Source organism: Somniosus microcephalus, chromosome 5 (genome assembly GCF_052327205.1).
Source record: "Somniosus microcephalus isolate GS21.2 chromosome 5, FLI_Smic_1.0, whole genome shotgun sequence".
In the NCBI taxonomy this organism is placed as follows: domain Eukaryota; kingdom Metazoa; phylum Chordata; class Chondrichthyes; order Squaliformes; family Somniosidae; genus Somniosus; species Somniosus microcephalus.
The window spans coordinates 239,335,298-239,349,876 of NC_140991.1; the positions used below are offsets into that span (position 1 = coordinate 239,335,298).

The 14,579-nt window shown below is 45.0% G+C and overlaps 1 protein-coding gene across 1 annotated transcript in view; it reads left to right on the plus strand.

The window, feature by feature from the left end:
• Nucleotides 1-14,344, plus strand: part of myo10 (myosin X) — a 312,484-nt gene extending 298,140 nt beyond the window's left edge. The window contains exons 32-34 of the mRNA XM_085988751.1: nucleotides 4,359-4,814; nucleotides 5,232-5,423; nucleotides 13,224-14,344. Of these exons, the coding sequence (XP_085844877.1) occupies nucleotides 4,359-4,814; nucleotides 5,232-5,423; nucleotides 13,224-13,334 (759 nt within the window). The 3' untranslated portion in view covers nucleotides 13,335-14,344. The remainder of the gene's footprint in view (nucleotides 1-4,358; nucleotides 4,815-5,231; nucleotides 5,424-13,223) is intronic.
• Nucleotides 14,345-14,579: the final 235 nt, after the last annotated feature.

Sequence of the window (14,579 nt, forward strand, 5' to 3'; positions counted from 1 at the left end):
TGCAGCCGTTCCGTCCGGCTCTGTCTTGTCTTATCTCTAGTCTCTGGTTGCTGGTCTAATGGTGTTTTCTCTCCTCTATGGCTCTCTTCTTTTTCCTGCAGCTCTTTCACCTGATTCTTAAGTAGATTCACCTGGTTATCAAGTCTATTCAGCTCTCTCTTGTGTCTCTCCCTCTCCTGCTTTTGTTTGTCATTCAATTTGAGGACCTCCTCTCTAAGTTTAACCATCTCTATCTCTAATTGATAAAATTTATCTTTTGGTTGTATCTGGCTGTGTGATCCCGGGGTATGTGTCTGGTCGGCCCTGGAAGGCTCACTCACTTCCTGGCTAAGCTGGTCGGCCCTGGAAGGCTCACTCACTTCCTGGCTATGCTGCTCTTCTCTTGGTGGGCTGGGAATGGTAGGGGAACTATGTGTGGCTTCCTCCGTGGTAGTTATGCTGGGGTTTGTCAGTTGTATCGTGTGACTACAATGCTGTTAAAGGAATTATGTACAACCGCTCTGAGTCCTTTGGTGGCTCCGCCACAATATAATTGAAAGTCTTGCATATACCATGTGACAGATATAACCTGTAAAGTAAATTAAATCTATCTGTAGCAGAAAAGAAAATCAGATATGACTCATTGTATTTAGTTAGTAACTTCATCATACTGATTCACTGAAATTTAGTTCAGCAAAGATCCCACAGAATCCCAAAAGAGCATGAATCATTTGAAAGGCTACAGTTTCAATCATTGTTGCTTTAATTTTTCAAAGTAAATCGAGCCACGTTATTATTTCTGTCCTTGTTAAATATGTAGCCATACAAATGACATTTGTACATAGAAGATAGGAGCAGGAGTAGGCCGTTCGGCCCCTCGAGCCTGCTCCGCCATTCAATGCGATCATAGCTGATCATCCAAATTCAGTACCCGGTCCCTGCTTTCTCCTCATACCCCTTGATCCCTTTAGCCTTCAGAAATATATCCAACTCCTTCTTGAATATATTAAATGAACTGGCCTCCACCGCCTTCTGTGGTAGAGAGTTCCACAGGTTCACCACTCTCTGGGTGAAGAAATTCCTCCTCATTTCTGTCCTAAATGGCCTACCCTTTATCCTTAGACTGTGTCCCCTGGTTCTGGACTCCCCGACCATCGGGAACATCCTTCCTGCATCTAGTCTGTCCAGTCCTGTCAGAATTTTATACGTTTCAATGAGATCACCTCATTCTTCTAAACTCCAGCGAGTATAAGCCCAATCGACCCAATCTCTCCTCATATGTCATTCATGCAATCCCAGGTATCAGCCTGGTGAATCTTCACTGAACTCCTTCCATGGCAAGAACATCCTTCCTCAGATAAGGCGACCAAAACTGCTCACAATACTCGAGATGTGTTCTCACCAAGGTCCTGTACAACTGCAACAAGACATCCTTGTTCCTGTACTCAAACCCTCTCGCTACGAAGGCCAACATACCATTTGCCTTCTTAACTGCCTGCTGCACCTGCATGCTTACCTTCAGCGACTGGTGCACAAGGACACCCAGGTCTCGTTGCACTTCCCCTTCTCCCAATCTATTGCTATTTAGATAATCTGCCTTCCTGTTTTTGCCACCAAAGTGGACAACCTCACATTTATCCACGTTATATTGCATCTGCCACGTTTCTGACCAATCACCCAACATGTCCAAATCATCCTGGAGTTTCTCGACATCCTCCTCACAGCACACATGCCCACCCAGCTTTGTGTCGTCTGCAAATTTGGAGATATTACATCTAGTTCCCTTGTCTAGATCATTAATATATATTGTGAATAGCTGGGTTCCAAGGACCGATCCCTGTGGTATCCCACTAGTCACTGCCTGCCACTCGGAAAATGACCCGTTTATTCCAACTCTTTGCTTTCTGTCTGCCAACCAGTTCTCTACCCAAGTCAATACCTTGCCCCCAATCCCATGTGCCTTAACTTTGCACGCTAATCTCTTATGCGGGACCTTATCGAAGGCCTTCTGAAAGTCCAGATACACCACATCCACTGGTTCTCCCTTATCTATTTTACCAGTTACATCCTCAAAAAATTCCAGTAGATTAGTCAAGCACGATTTACCTTTTGTGAATCCATGTTGACTTTGTCTGATCCTGTCACTGTTTTCCAAGTGCTCTGCTATTACATCTATCTATCTATTATATATATAAATCGGTACTTCTGTCTGTCATTCTGTCTGTCATCGCCTGTGCGTCTGTCGGGTATGCGCTCGAAAGTTACAGGGCGTACCTACGCGCGCGTTACCTCCAAAGAAAGCTTACGCTTCCGAGACGGTTTTAAGCGTATTTACGTTTCGGCCGGGCTAAAATCGCGCCCGCGGTATCCCAAAAACCTCCAACGTTCCGCTCATTAGCATCTCATTATCCGCTCATTAGCGACAGAGTGACCTCGAGCTCGACCAATCGTACGCCGGGTTGCTGGCGTGTGCCGCCGGGCCAATCGGTGCGTGTGTGGCCGGGCCTTATCGTTCTGAACCGAGGTGAGTAGCCGCCATCTTGCTTCCATTCTTTTTCCTGCTTTCTGCGTCTTTCTTTTCAAATATACATTTCCAGCAAAATAAAATTCAATTTATTAAATTCTTTTAAAATAAATCACTCATTAGTAAATATTTTATCTAACCTAAACATTCTTTTTCCTACCTTTGCCCGTTTTTTTCTTAGGCCTCAAAGCCTGCGCCTTTCTTGCCCAGCCAGGCCCGAGCTAGGTGATTGCGGTTCTGCTAAGCTCCTCACCACCCCCCCCCCCCCCCCCCCCGCCGTGTCACGTTTCCCAGGGCAACAGCGTCAGCCACGAGGGTCAGGGTGCGCGCGCAGCAGGAGCAGGTGAGACGCGGCGTCTCTGTTCCGCGCTCGGCGGGGGGAGGGGGCGGGGCTCGGCCGCCTCTCAGAGCCGCAATCGGGTTCGGCGGGGGGGCGTGGCTTGGCCGCCAGCCGTCTCTCAGAGCCGCAATCGGGCTCGGCCGGGGGGGGGGGTGCGGGGCTCGGCCGCCGGCCGTCTCTCAGAGCCGCAATCGGGCTCGGCCGGGGGGGGCGGGGCTCGGAGAGCGGGGCTATCGGCCGGGGGGGGGGGGTGCTCGGAGAGCGGGGCTATCGGCCGGGGGGGGGGGGTGCTCGGAGGGCGGGCCTATCGGCCGGGGGGGGTGCTCGGCCGATAGCCCCGCCCTCCGAGCACCCCCCCCCGGCCCCCCTTCCCCTTCCCTTCCCTTTCCCCCCCTCCCCTTCCCCCCCTCCCCTTCCCCCTTCCCTTCCCCCCCTCCCTTCCCCCCCTCCCCTTCCCCCCGCCCTCCCTTCCCCCCCTCCCTTCCCCCCCTTCCCTTCCCCCCGTCCCTTCCCCCCTCCCTTCCCCCTCCCTTCCCCCCCGTCCCTTCCCCCCCGTCCCTTCCCCCCGTCCCTTCCCCCCCGTCCCTTCCCCCCCGTCCCTTCCCCCCCTCCCTTCCCCCCCGCCCCTTTCCCCCCGCCCCTTCCCCCCCTTCCCCTCCTCCCTTCCCCCCGTCCCTTCCCCCCCTCCCTCCCCCCCGTCCCTTTCCCCCCTCCCTCCCCCCCGCCCCTTTCCCCCCTCCCTTCCCCCCCGCCCCTTTCCCCCCCTCCCTTCCCCCGCCCCTCCTTCCCCCCCGCCCTCTCTTCCCCCCCACCCGCTCTCTCTCTTCCCCCCAGTCGCTCTCTCTCTTCCCCCCAGTCGCTCTCTCTCTTCCCCCCAGTCGCTCTCTCTCTTCCCCCCAGTCGCTCTCTCTCTTCCCCCCAGTCGCTCTCTCTCTTCCCCCCAGTCGCTCCCTCTCTTCCCCCCAGTCGCTCTCTCTCTTCCCCCCCAGTCGCTCTCTCTCTTCCCCCCCAGTCGCTCTCTCTCTTCCCCCCAGTCGCTCTCTCTCTTCCCCCCAGTCGCGCTCTCTCTTCCCCCCAGTCGCTCTCTCTTTTCCCCCCAGTCGCTCTCTCTTTTCCCCCCAGTCGCTCTCTCTCTTCCCCCCAGTCGCCCTCTCTCTACCCCCCAGTCGCTCTCTCTCTTCCCCCCCAGTCGCGCTCTCTCTCTCTCTCTCTCTTCTCTCCCCCCCCCCCAGTCGCTCTCTCTCTCTCTGTACTCTGTTCCTTAGCTAGAAATGAAACCACACTAAATATGACAACTGCCGCCAAACCCCAGACTATCCATGAGCAATGCCACAGGAGATGATGAAATGTTGAATAGTTTCTTCAACATGAGCAACTATGGAACATCTATGAGAAAACCATGTATTCATTATTACAATTTTACATCTGATTACTTAAGATTATGTTTTGATCAATTAATATGCATTACATAATTTATTTTAATTTTAATTTTATTTCGTTTATTTTGACCTTAAGGCTCACGAGGCTGTCATTCATGGTCACTATCCTGCCCCTGAAGAAACTCTCCAGTATTTGGCTGCCTTGCGACTTCAATTCCTGCAGGGAGATTACACCTCACATGTTACCGTACCAGAAATGGAAGAGGTATTCCCAATGGAGAGATTAAAGGCACGAATCACACAATCGACCAGGAGCTTTGCTCCTTCTGGTGACAGGAATGACAAAAAGCGATCCAGCTTCCTGGAAGGAACATTGAGACGGAGCTTCCGGGGAGGGTCTGTCAGTAGGATGAAATCTGAGGATGACCAGATGATGGACATGTGGATTAAGGAGGAGATTTCATCAGCTAGAACCAATATTATAGATAAGTGGAAGAAGATGCAAGGAATGACCCAAGAACAGGCCATGGTCAAGTACATGGCTTTGATCAAAGAATGGCCTGGATATGGCTCAACTCTGTTTGATGTGGAGGTGAGTGCAAACAATTGACAGTTCATTTATTAAGATGATGAAACATACATATGCATAATGAATTGCAAATAACGGTTGTTTTAGATGAAACACATTAAACAAATGCAAGACAACATTTCTCTAAAAAGTTGATTTATGTCCGTACACTTAAATTAATGTGGTTGGCTACTAGTAATATATTGGTCACATATTCTCCAGACAGTGCGTTATCTATTCAGTGTAAAGCATGAAACAAATCTGGCATTCAATTATTTTGTGTGAAATTGGTGAATTATAATTGTGTTTCAAATACATTCTGCTCAGGTATTTTTGTGTGTTTTTCACACTTCGGTCAGCTAACTTAAAAGAGCCTTTTCCTTCATGGAATTTATGAGAGAGAAATAATGGATATATCCATATAATCTCTTTTTTTTGCAGTGTAAAGAAGGTGGTTTCCCACAAGAACTCTGGCTGGCAGTCTGTGCTGAATCTGTCTCTGTGTACAAACGTAGAGAGGCAAGACCTTTGGAGACATTCCCATATGAAAGCATCCGGTCATTTGGAGCTCCTCAATCAACCACATATAAAATTGTGGTGGATGAGCGGGAGTTGCTATTTGACACTACAGAGGTAAGCAACTCCTGGAATGTGAATGGATCAAATTGACTACTTGTGGACCCTGTTATTGTGCTTGAAGATTTTGTGTGTTAGGATATTTTACCAGTCAACTTAGTTTTTACACAGCATGACAAATGAAGTAAATGAACATTATAGGTGCAAGGCATTTTTCAAAGTCTTTTTGAGCTTGTAGCAAGCAAAATTGTGTGCAAGAGGTTCTTGTTGTCTCTAGCTGCACTCCTTTGTGCCAAAAATTAAAACAAAGCAATCTAATGTATCTAAGCTGCTAGCTCAAAAGCAATCCTGGGATGGAGGGAACAAGGAAGAGGTGACTATACTGGAGCTGGATGTGCCACAAGTTCCCCTTTGTGCATGCTCCTTGCCATTTCATGAGTTCCAGAGTTTGTCAAACTCCATCAGACAACTTACCTCAGACCTAGAAATCATTTGGGCTCATTAAGTTTTTTTTGACCATGGGCTCTTCCCTTTTGTTTTTCTTCTATCTTTAAAAGATAGACAAGCTCATTGGTATGATGCAATAGATAATATAAGTTATTATGCTAACTTAACAAGTAAGATAGTTAATAAAAACAGAAAGTGCTGGAAATACTCAGCAGGTCAGGCAGGATCTGTGGAGAGAAACAGAGTTAACAAATCAGGTCGTTGATCTTTCATCAGAAGTAAGATAGCTAGGTGCTTCTATATTTGGTGTTTCTGTGGTTCAGGTCATGGGAAAGTGATGTCTAGGTTTACACAGCTGAAACCTTTATCTTGGCTCCAGAAAGATAGAGCCATGTGGAGATACTGAGTAGTTGTGCCACGCAGATCCCCAGTCTCTGCTTAATTTTTGATCTTGGCTGTGGCAATGGTACAAATGGTACAATGGCCCCAACATTCTTGGGTGAAGGAGGAGAAAAACGTCCTGGGTTCCCCATCCTGATCACTATCCAGTGACCCCTGCTGGAAGTATGTGTCTGTCCACATTAGGTGAGGACTGGGCAGGATTAGGCTCGGCTGAGATGTCTCCTGGAGCCCCAAATAGCTTGACAATATTCACTAAGCTCGCCACTTGGGTGAGGAAATGGTTGGCAGACAATAAAGGGGGAAAGAAAATGAACAAATAAAATATCCTGGAGATTTGGATTTTAAATGTTATTTAAAATATATATTCTAAGGTTACAGCTTTGATCCCCTGCTGATCTCAGCCACGACTGCAGTTATTGCACAGCATTTGGTCTGATTTGGCCTTGCCAGCAAAGCATTTCATGTTCTGGGAGCAGGCCTGTTACTGCTGGAGGTCAGTGAAGCCCACATCCCAAGAATAAATTTAAATAAAAAAGAAATTGCAAATGGAGAGAAACTTCATGAAGGCTGGCATATTCACAACTGAACCAAAATCAGAGAATTAAACAGTAGAGATATACTGATGAACCATTTTTTTTTAAACAGTAAAATAGCATGGATTGAATTTTTCCCTTTAACATTCAACTCCACAAATATCCATTGGCTTTTTATAAATAGAGACAATGGTGTATATTTTCATCTATTTACTAATGTTAGTGTAAAAGTTAGCAAGTATGAACAAAGAAAAATATGCCTAAATAATCTTGCTATTCAATTGTTTTAAGTAGTCTAAGTTCAGATTTTGTTTAGTGAATTATTTTTCTTGCAGTGCTTTGCCCACAATTTTCCATCCATTAAAATGAATCATGCACAATGTGTATTAAATATTCCAATTTGTATTTGTAAAGCTCTCAGCCAGTAAAAGTACCCTCTGCCTATTTATACAAAAAGCTATTGAAAAAGAATTTGAAATTGTTGGGATCATCACCACTTTTCGATCTTTCTGTATCTCCACATCGTCAATATTTTGATATTCAAAACATTTAATTGGATAAGTTACCGCATCAGTTTGCAAACCAGCATTAATCTAAGTACAGTGCAGTCTTGATATTGTGGACTGATTTGTTGATTTGCTTGGTTTAACCAAGACTCATTGTAACGAGGGCAGGGGCTGTCGGTGACTGCTGAGTTACACCAATTGAAGTTCTTAAAATAATCTAGATTAACTGATATTTCTATCCACTATGACGAATGGAACATGCATTGCTGTCTTCACAAAAGAAGAGGATGAAGTTAATGTTGCAATAGAGGAAGGGGGAGTAGAGATATTGCATAGGATAAAAATAGATAGAAAGGAGGTGCTAAATAGGTTGGCATCACTCAAAGTTAACAAATCACCCAGTCCAGATGGGATGCATCCTAGGTTGCTGAGGGAAGCTAGGGTGAAGACCACAATCTTTCAATCCTCCTTGGATATGATAGTGGTGCCAGAGGACTGGAGGATTGCAGATGTTACACCCCTGTTCAAAAAGGGGGAGAAGGATATGTTTTTATTGCAGTGTAAAGAAGGTGGCCAATCAGTCTAACGTCAGTAGTGGGAAAACTACTAGAGACCATTGTCAAGGACAAAATTAATTCTCACTTGGAGATGGATGGGTTAGTAAGGGACAGTCATCATAGATTTGTTTGGCTTACTTGGCTTTGTAAATAGGGGCATTTAATACAAAAACGAGGAAGTCATGCTAAACATTTACAAATAACTGGTTAGACCTCAGTTGGCATATTGTGCACAATTTTAGGCACCACACTTTAGGAAAGATGTCAATGCCTTGGAGAGGCAACAGAGGAGATTTACCATGTTGATAGCAGGGCCAAACTAATTCATAAAAATTGTGAGCATAAAAAAAGCCTGAGGGTTTTATACCTTAATGCGAGAAGCATCAGGAACAAGGTAGATGAATTAGCTGTGGAAATAGAGGTTAATAATTATGATCTAATTGGGATTACGGAAACATGGTTGCAGGGTGAGCAGGGCTGGGAGCTTAACATACAGGGGTATTCAGTATTTAGGAAGGATCGACAAAAAAGAAAGGGAGGAGGGGTAGCATTGCTAGTAAAAGAGGGGATAAATGCAATTGAAAGGAAGGATATTAACTCAGTTAATACAGAATCTATATGGGTGGAGCTAAGAAATAGCGAGGGGCGAAAAACATTAATAGGAGTGGTATATAGGCCTCCAAATAGTAAAATAGAGGTTAGGGAGGGCATCACGAGGGAAATTAGAGAAGCGTGCAATAAGAGCACAGCTGTCATCATAGGTGACTTTAACTTACATATAGATTGGACTAGCCTAATCAGTAAAAATAATGAGGAGGAGGAATTCCTTGAGTGTTTGAGGGATGGTTATCTGGATCAATATGTCGAGGAACCAACTCGGGAACAGGCTATATTGGACTGGGTACTGTGCAATGAGAAGGGACTAATCAGTAATCTTGTTGTACGGGGACCCTTGGGTCAGAGCGATCATAACATGATCGATTTCTCACTCGAAATGGAGAGCGAAGAAATTGACTCAGAGACTAAGGTCCTGAATTTAAACAAGGGGAATTATGATGCCATGAGACGGGAACTGAGTAGGTCTGATTGGACAACGTTCCTGGGAGGACTGGAGGTAGATAAACAATGGCAAACATTTAAAGATAGAATGACAAAATTGCAAAAATTGTTTATACCAATCTGGCATAAAAGGAAATCTAAAAAGGTGACTCAACCGTGGATAACAGGGGAAATTAGAGACAGCATAAAATCCAAAGATAGGGCGTATAAAATAGCCAAAAAAAGCGCCAGAGCGGAAGATTGGGAACAGTTTAAGATAGAGCAAAGGAGGGCAAAGGGCATAATCAAGAGGGGCAAAATAGCTTACGAAAACAAGCTGGCGGAAAATATAAAAACTAACTCCAAAAGCTTTTATAAGTATATCAAAAGGAAAAGACTGGTGAAAACCAAAGTTGGTCCATTGCAGTCAGATACGGGGGAATATATAATGGGAAATAAGGAAATGGCAGATCAACTAAATGCATACTTTGGGTCAGTCTTTACGAAGGAAGACACAAAAAACCTCCCTGGGATATCGGGAAAAATAGGGACATTGGCAAAGGAGGAACTGACGCAAATCAATATCTCTAAGGATATGGTGTTAAGGAAGCTAAAGGGATTGAAGGTGGACAAATCCCCAGGGCCTGATAACATGCATCCTAGGGTACTGAAGGAGGTGGCCCTAGAGATAGCGGATGCACTAAGGATGATTTTTCAGAATTCATTAGACTCGGGAACAGTGCCGATGGATTGGAGGGTAGCTAACGTTACCCCACTATTCAAAAAGGGGGGTAGGGAAAAAGCAGGTAATTACAGACCTGTAAGCCTTACATCAGTTGTGGGCAAAATGCTGGAGTCCATCATTAAGGATGAAATAGCGGAGCACTTAGCAAATGGGGACAGGATAGGACAGAGTCAACATGGATTTACAAAGGGTAAATCGTGCTTGACTAATCTATTGGAATTTTTTGAGGGAGTAACTGGTAGAATAGATGGGGGAGAGCCAGTAGATGTGGTGTACCTGGACTTCCAAAAGGCCTTCGATAAGGTCCCACATAAAAGATTAGCATGGAAAATTGAGGCTCATGGGATAAAGGGGAAAGTTTTGGCGTGGATAGGGAACTGGCTGTCAGATAGAAAACAGAGAGTTGGAATAAACGGCTCATTTTCTGAATGGCAGGCAGTAACAAGTGGGGTACCACAGGGATCTGTCCTGGGCCCCCAGCTGTTCACAATTTACATTAATGACCTGGATCAGGGAGTCGGATGCAGCATTTCCAAATTTGCAGACGACACTAAACTAGGAGGGGGGGTGGGCTCAGAGGAAGAGACCAGGAAGCTCCAGAGCGATTTGGACAGACTGGGCGATTGGGCGGATAAATGGCAGATGCACTATAATGTGGACAAGTGCGAAGTTATCCACCTTGGGTGCAGGAACGGGAGGGCAAATTATTATTTAAATGGCAATAGATTGGGAGAGGGGGAAGTACAGAGAGACCTGGGTGTTCTTGTACACCAGTCACTGAAGGCGAGCATGCAGGTGCAACAGGCGGTCAAGAAGGCAAACGGTATGCTGGCCTTCATAGCAAAAGGGTTAGAATACAGGAACAGGGATACCTTGCTGCAGCTGTACAGGGCACTGGTGAGACCACACCTCGAGTACTGTGTACAGTTTTGGTCGCCTCATCTGAGGAAGGATGTTCTTGCCATGGAGGGGGTGCAGCGGCGATTCACCAGGCTGATACCAGGAATGGCGGGAATGACCTATGAGGAGAGACTATGTAGTTTAGGGATGTACACACTGGAGTTTAGAAGATTGAGAGGGGACCTCATAGAAGTGTATAAAATTCTGACAGGTCTAGACAGACTGGATGCAGAAGGAATGTTTCCCTTGGCGGGTGAGAACAGAACTAGAGGACATAATTTAAGGATAAGGGCTAAACCATTTAGGACAGAGATGAGGGGGAATTTCTTCACTCAGAGAGTGGTGAACCTGTGGAACTCATTGCCACAGAGGGCAGTGTATGCCAGCTCATTAAATATATTTAAGAGGGAATTAGATATATTTCTACGGGCAAAAGGGGTTAAGGGTTACGGAGAGAAGGCGGGGACGGGATACTGAATTAAAGGATCAGCCATGATCTCATTAAATGGCGGAGCAGGCACGAAGGGCCGAATGGCCTACTCCTGCTCCTATCTTCTATGTATCTATGTATCTATGAGGGATTTCAGTTATGTGGAGAGATTGGAGAAGCTGGGATGGTTCTCTTTAGAGCAGCGAAGGTTAAGGGGTGACCTAATAAAGGTGTTCAAAATTATGAGGAGTTTTGATAGAGCAAGTGGGGAAAAACTGTATCCTCTGGCAGTGGGTCGGTAATCACAGGTCATTAGATTTGAAATAATTTGCAAAAGAACTAGAGGGGAAATGAGAATAGTTTTCACACAGAGGGTTATTAAGATCTGGAACACACTACCTGAAAGGGTGGTGGAATCAGATTCCATAGGAACTTTCAAAAGACAATTGGACATGTATTTGAAGATAATTAATTTGCAGGGTTATGGGGGAAAAGCTTGGCTGTGGGACTGAATTGGACAGGTCTTTCACAGAGCACAACGGGCCGAGTGGCCTCCCTTCTGTGCAGTAAGATTCTATTATTCTATGCTTTTAATTCATTTGGTTGGGTGGGGGTGGGAGGATTCGCTTTTGTTCAGTCAACTATGTCTATTATAAGTGGAGTATATTGTACTAATATAAACATTAAACTTGAAAATTTAAGTGAAAATTTATACATGTGAATCTAGGTTTTTAAGACAAATTTCATCAAAACTAAGTGTGTGTCAATGTGGTGGAGGGAAGACAGTTTTGTTCTGACATTAAGAACTATGACCCTGAATTTGCGGTTGGTATGACGGCATACTCTCAGCGTACACCGTCATACCGCCTTTGAAACTGACCGCAACTTCAGGATTTGGGTCTGTCAATGTCAGCTCCGAAACTGGCTGCGTTATGCACCACGCCCACCCCTCAACAGAGCCGACAATCAGTGAAATCTTGTAAATCATTGAAACTGAGGGAAACTTCAGCTCTTCAGCAGTAAGTATGATGTTAAATTCCCCACTAATAGTTAGACCTAAAGGGATTAGGTGTAACTGGGGTTTTAACAGCATATTGACTGCTAAACAAATGTTAAGGGCCTGGAAAACTAATTTTAATTTGTTGCAGTGTGAAATTTTTCCATTTTAATAATTAACATTTTTAAGAAACTTTTCAAAAAAATTAACTTTTGTGCATCTTTATTTTAGGTTTGCCTTTTCCCCATGTGAGAACCCCAATCTTTCTTTTGCTCTTTCTAATTATTTTAAGAAGTTAGAATTTTAAGGGCTTACCCACTTCCTTGTTCGCAGTCTGTGAGAATTCTGCCTTTTGATTGGCTGCTTAGACAGTCTGTTGATGTCATAGCAGCTCGCACAAGGGGATCCCCATTAAGTTCCGTTGAATTGAATTCAAGGTCAGAAAAACCGAAGTTCTCGACACAGGGATTGCGACATCCTTGTGCAGAGCGTACGTCGGGGCCAGCAGTGAATGCTTTCACTTCACAAATTACGAGTCTAAGTTTAGGCTTCCAGTGGCTTAGTGGGTAGCGCCCTGGAAAAATTAGCGCCCCCGCGGCCTAAATTGAGTGGTAGCGCCCCAAGAGGGAAGCGGGGGGGGGTCAGGAGGCCGGGGACGTCAGCGGAGGCAGGTGCTGGCAGGCGGCCAGCAACAAAAATGGCCACCCAGCACTTCGCCTTTAAATAGTGCCGCCCCGGCCACAGGTAGGCCCCCCTGACCCCGTTGGACATAGCGTCTGGCAGTACGACGGGGGGCGCTACCGAAGATTGCGGCCGGGGCGTAACGCCACGGGACGTTAACGGTTAACGCCGCCGCTAACCTCCCACTGAATTTTGCGGGAGGCGTTGGCAGCGTCGCACCCGGGCGCTAGTTGCTTTGCACCCCATTAGCACCCAAGAGGACGCTAACGGGAGGCGCAAAGCAACCGAATTTTTCCCCCCAGAAGTCACAGATCCTCGCCCAACATCTATACATTGTATTTCCAGCAGGGGTCACTGATCGGCAGTGGGTCCCTAAATATTCCCCTTCCAACCAAAGACTTTGATGCCAATTGTAGTGCCCTCATTATTTGCATCACAGATTGGGGACTCCAACCTTGAACCTTTAGAGTAAGACTGTACTTACTGACTTTACAAACGGAGTCATGGGGAGCTAGAAATATCTCCTTAAATAATGTCTGTAAAAATAGAGTTCTGTAGAAAATCCAGTTTTATATCTGTGCCTTCAGCAGGTTTTTAATTGCATTTTTTTTTGTTGCACAGGTGGTGGACCTTGCCAAACTCATGAAAGCTTATATCAGCATGATTGTAAAAAAGCGTTACAGTACCTCATGTTCAGCAAGCAATCGGGACAGTCAGTGCAGCAGCAGGTGAAATCAATTCTACCAATGACATTCCTGCTATGAATTGTTTCCCCACTCCTATGCCTGTGGACCTTCATTCACAGACTTTATCGTTGAAGGTGCTCGATACAAGCCATAGTGGTGGAGCGGAATAGCAAATGCTGTTTAAGGTCAACAAGCTTTCAGCCTGCTACCATGAGAAATACTGGGATCTTCAACAAGGACTTTACTATTCCAAAAGAGTATTATATTTTTGTCATATTTCCTCAGGCCTCCAAACCTTAATCCGTGCTAATACTTTATGCCTTAACATGCACTGCCTTTAAGCAGAAAAGTGCCTTACAGTAAAAACTCATCTTGCTATTAAAGGGCTGCTTTAAACAACGAGTGCTGGAATGAAGAGGACTGAGGTTGGAGGGAGAGCACCTTTAAATATTAAACTGCTGGAGTGATAAGTGGCTAAAAGATTCTCTCTGTGTTACATTTGTCCTACAGGCAATCATGTACTCACTGTGACTTTGCCTGAGGAATAAAGATGACACATGGAGCATCTTCTAGCTAAAAGTGTTAACTATTTTTGTGCACTAAAATAATACCTTGTCCTGAGATTAATGGGGGTGAATAATTGGAATGCTGCTGGCAGCCTTCCTCAAGGACTACAGTGACACTTCCCATTGTTAATCCATATTTTCACAGCATTTTCTTGCTAAGGGAAATCTAATGTGCAATGTTATATACAGTGTATGTCTACTTTTTTAGTAGCAAGATTAGTTAGTAGTTTGATCTGGACTATTACTTTTAATCAAGAATTTGTTCCTGAACTAATTCAATTAAGTGACTTTTTTTTAATTGGATATATATGAATTATTGGGCTACATTCATACTGCAGTATGCTGTACGTGTAGTAGCTAGCTCGGCCTTCAGTTTTGACCAGATGTTCTCGGATGTTGTAGCTAACCTAAATAAAATATTTATACAGTCGCAAACAATTTTATATGTTTAAGTTAAATATATAGTATATTATATAAAGGACAAATAGAGGATGCTTTTGTCTTTTATGTTTTTTGCCATGTAATATGAACAATAATCCAAAGGGACCTGTTCCAACAGCACCAACAATTTGAATTCATACAGCACTGTTTACCAAGATAAACATCCCAGCGCGCTTCACAGAGCCATAGGGAAAAAACAATGCCAAGCTAACGAAGGAGAGATTAAGAGGGGTGCCCAAAATGCTTGGTCAAGCATGTAGGTTTTAAGAAAGGTCTTAGAGGAG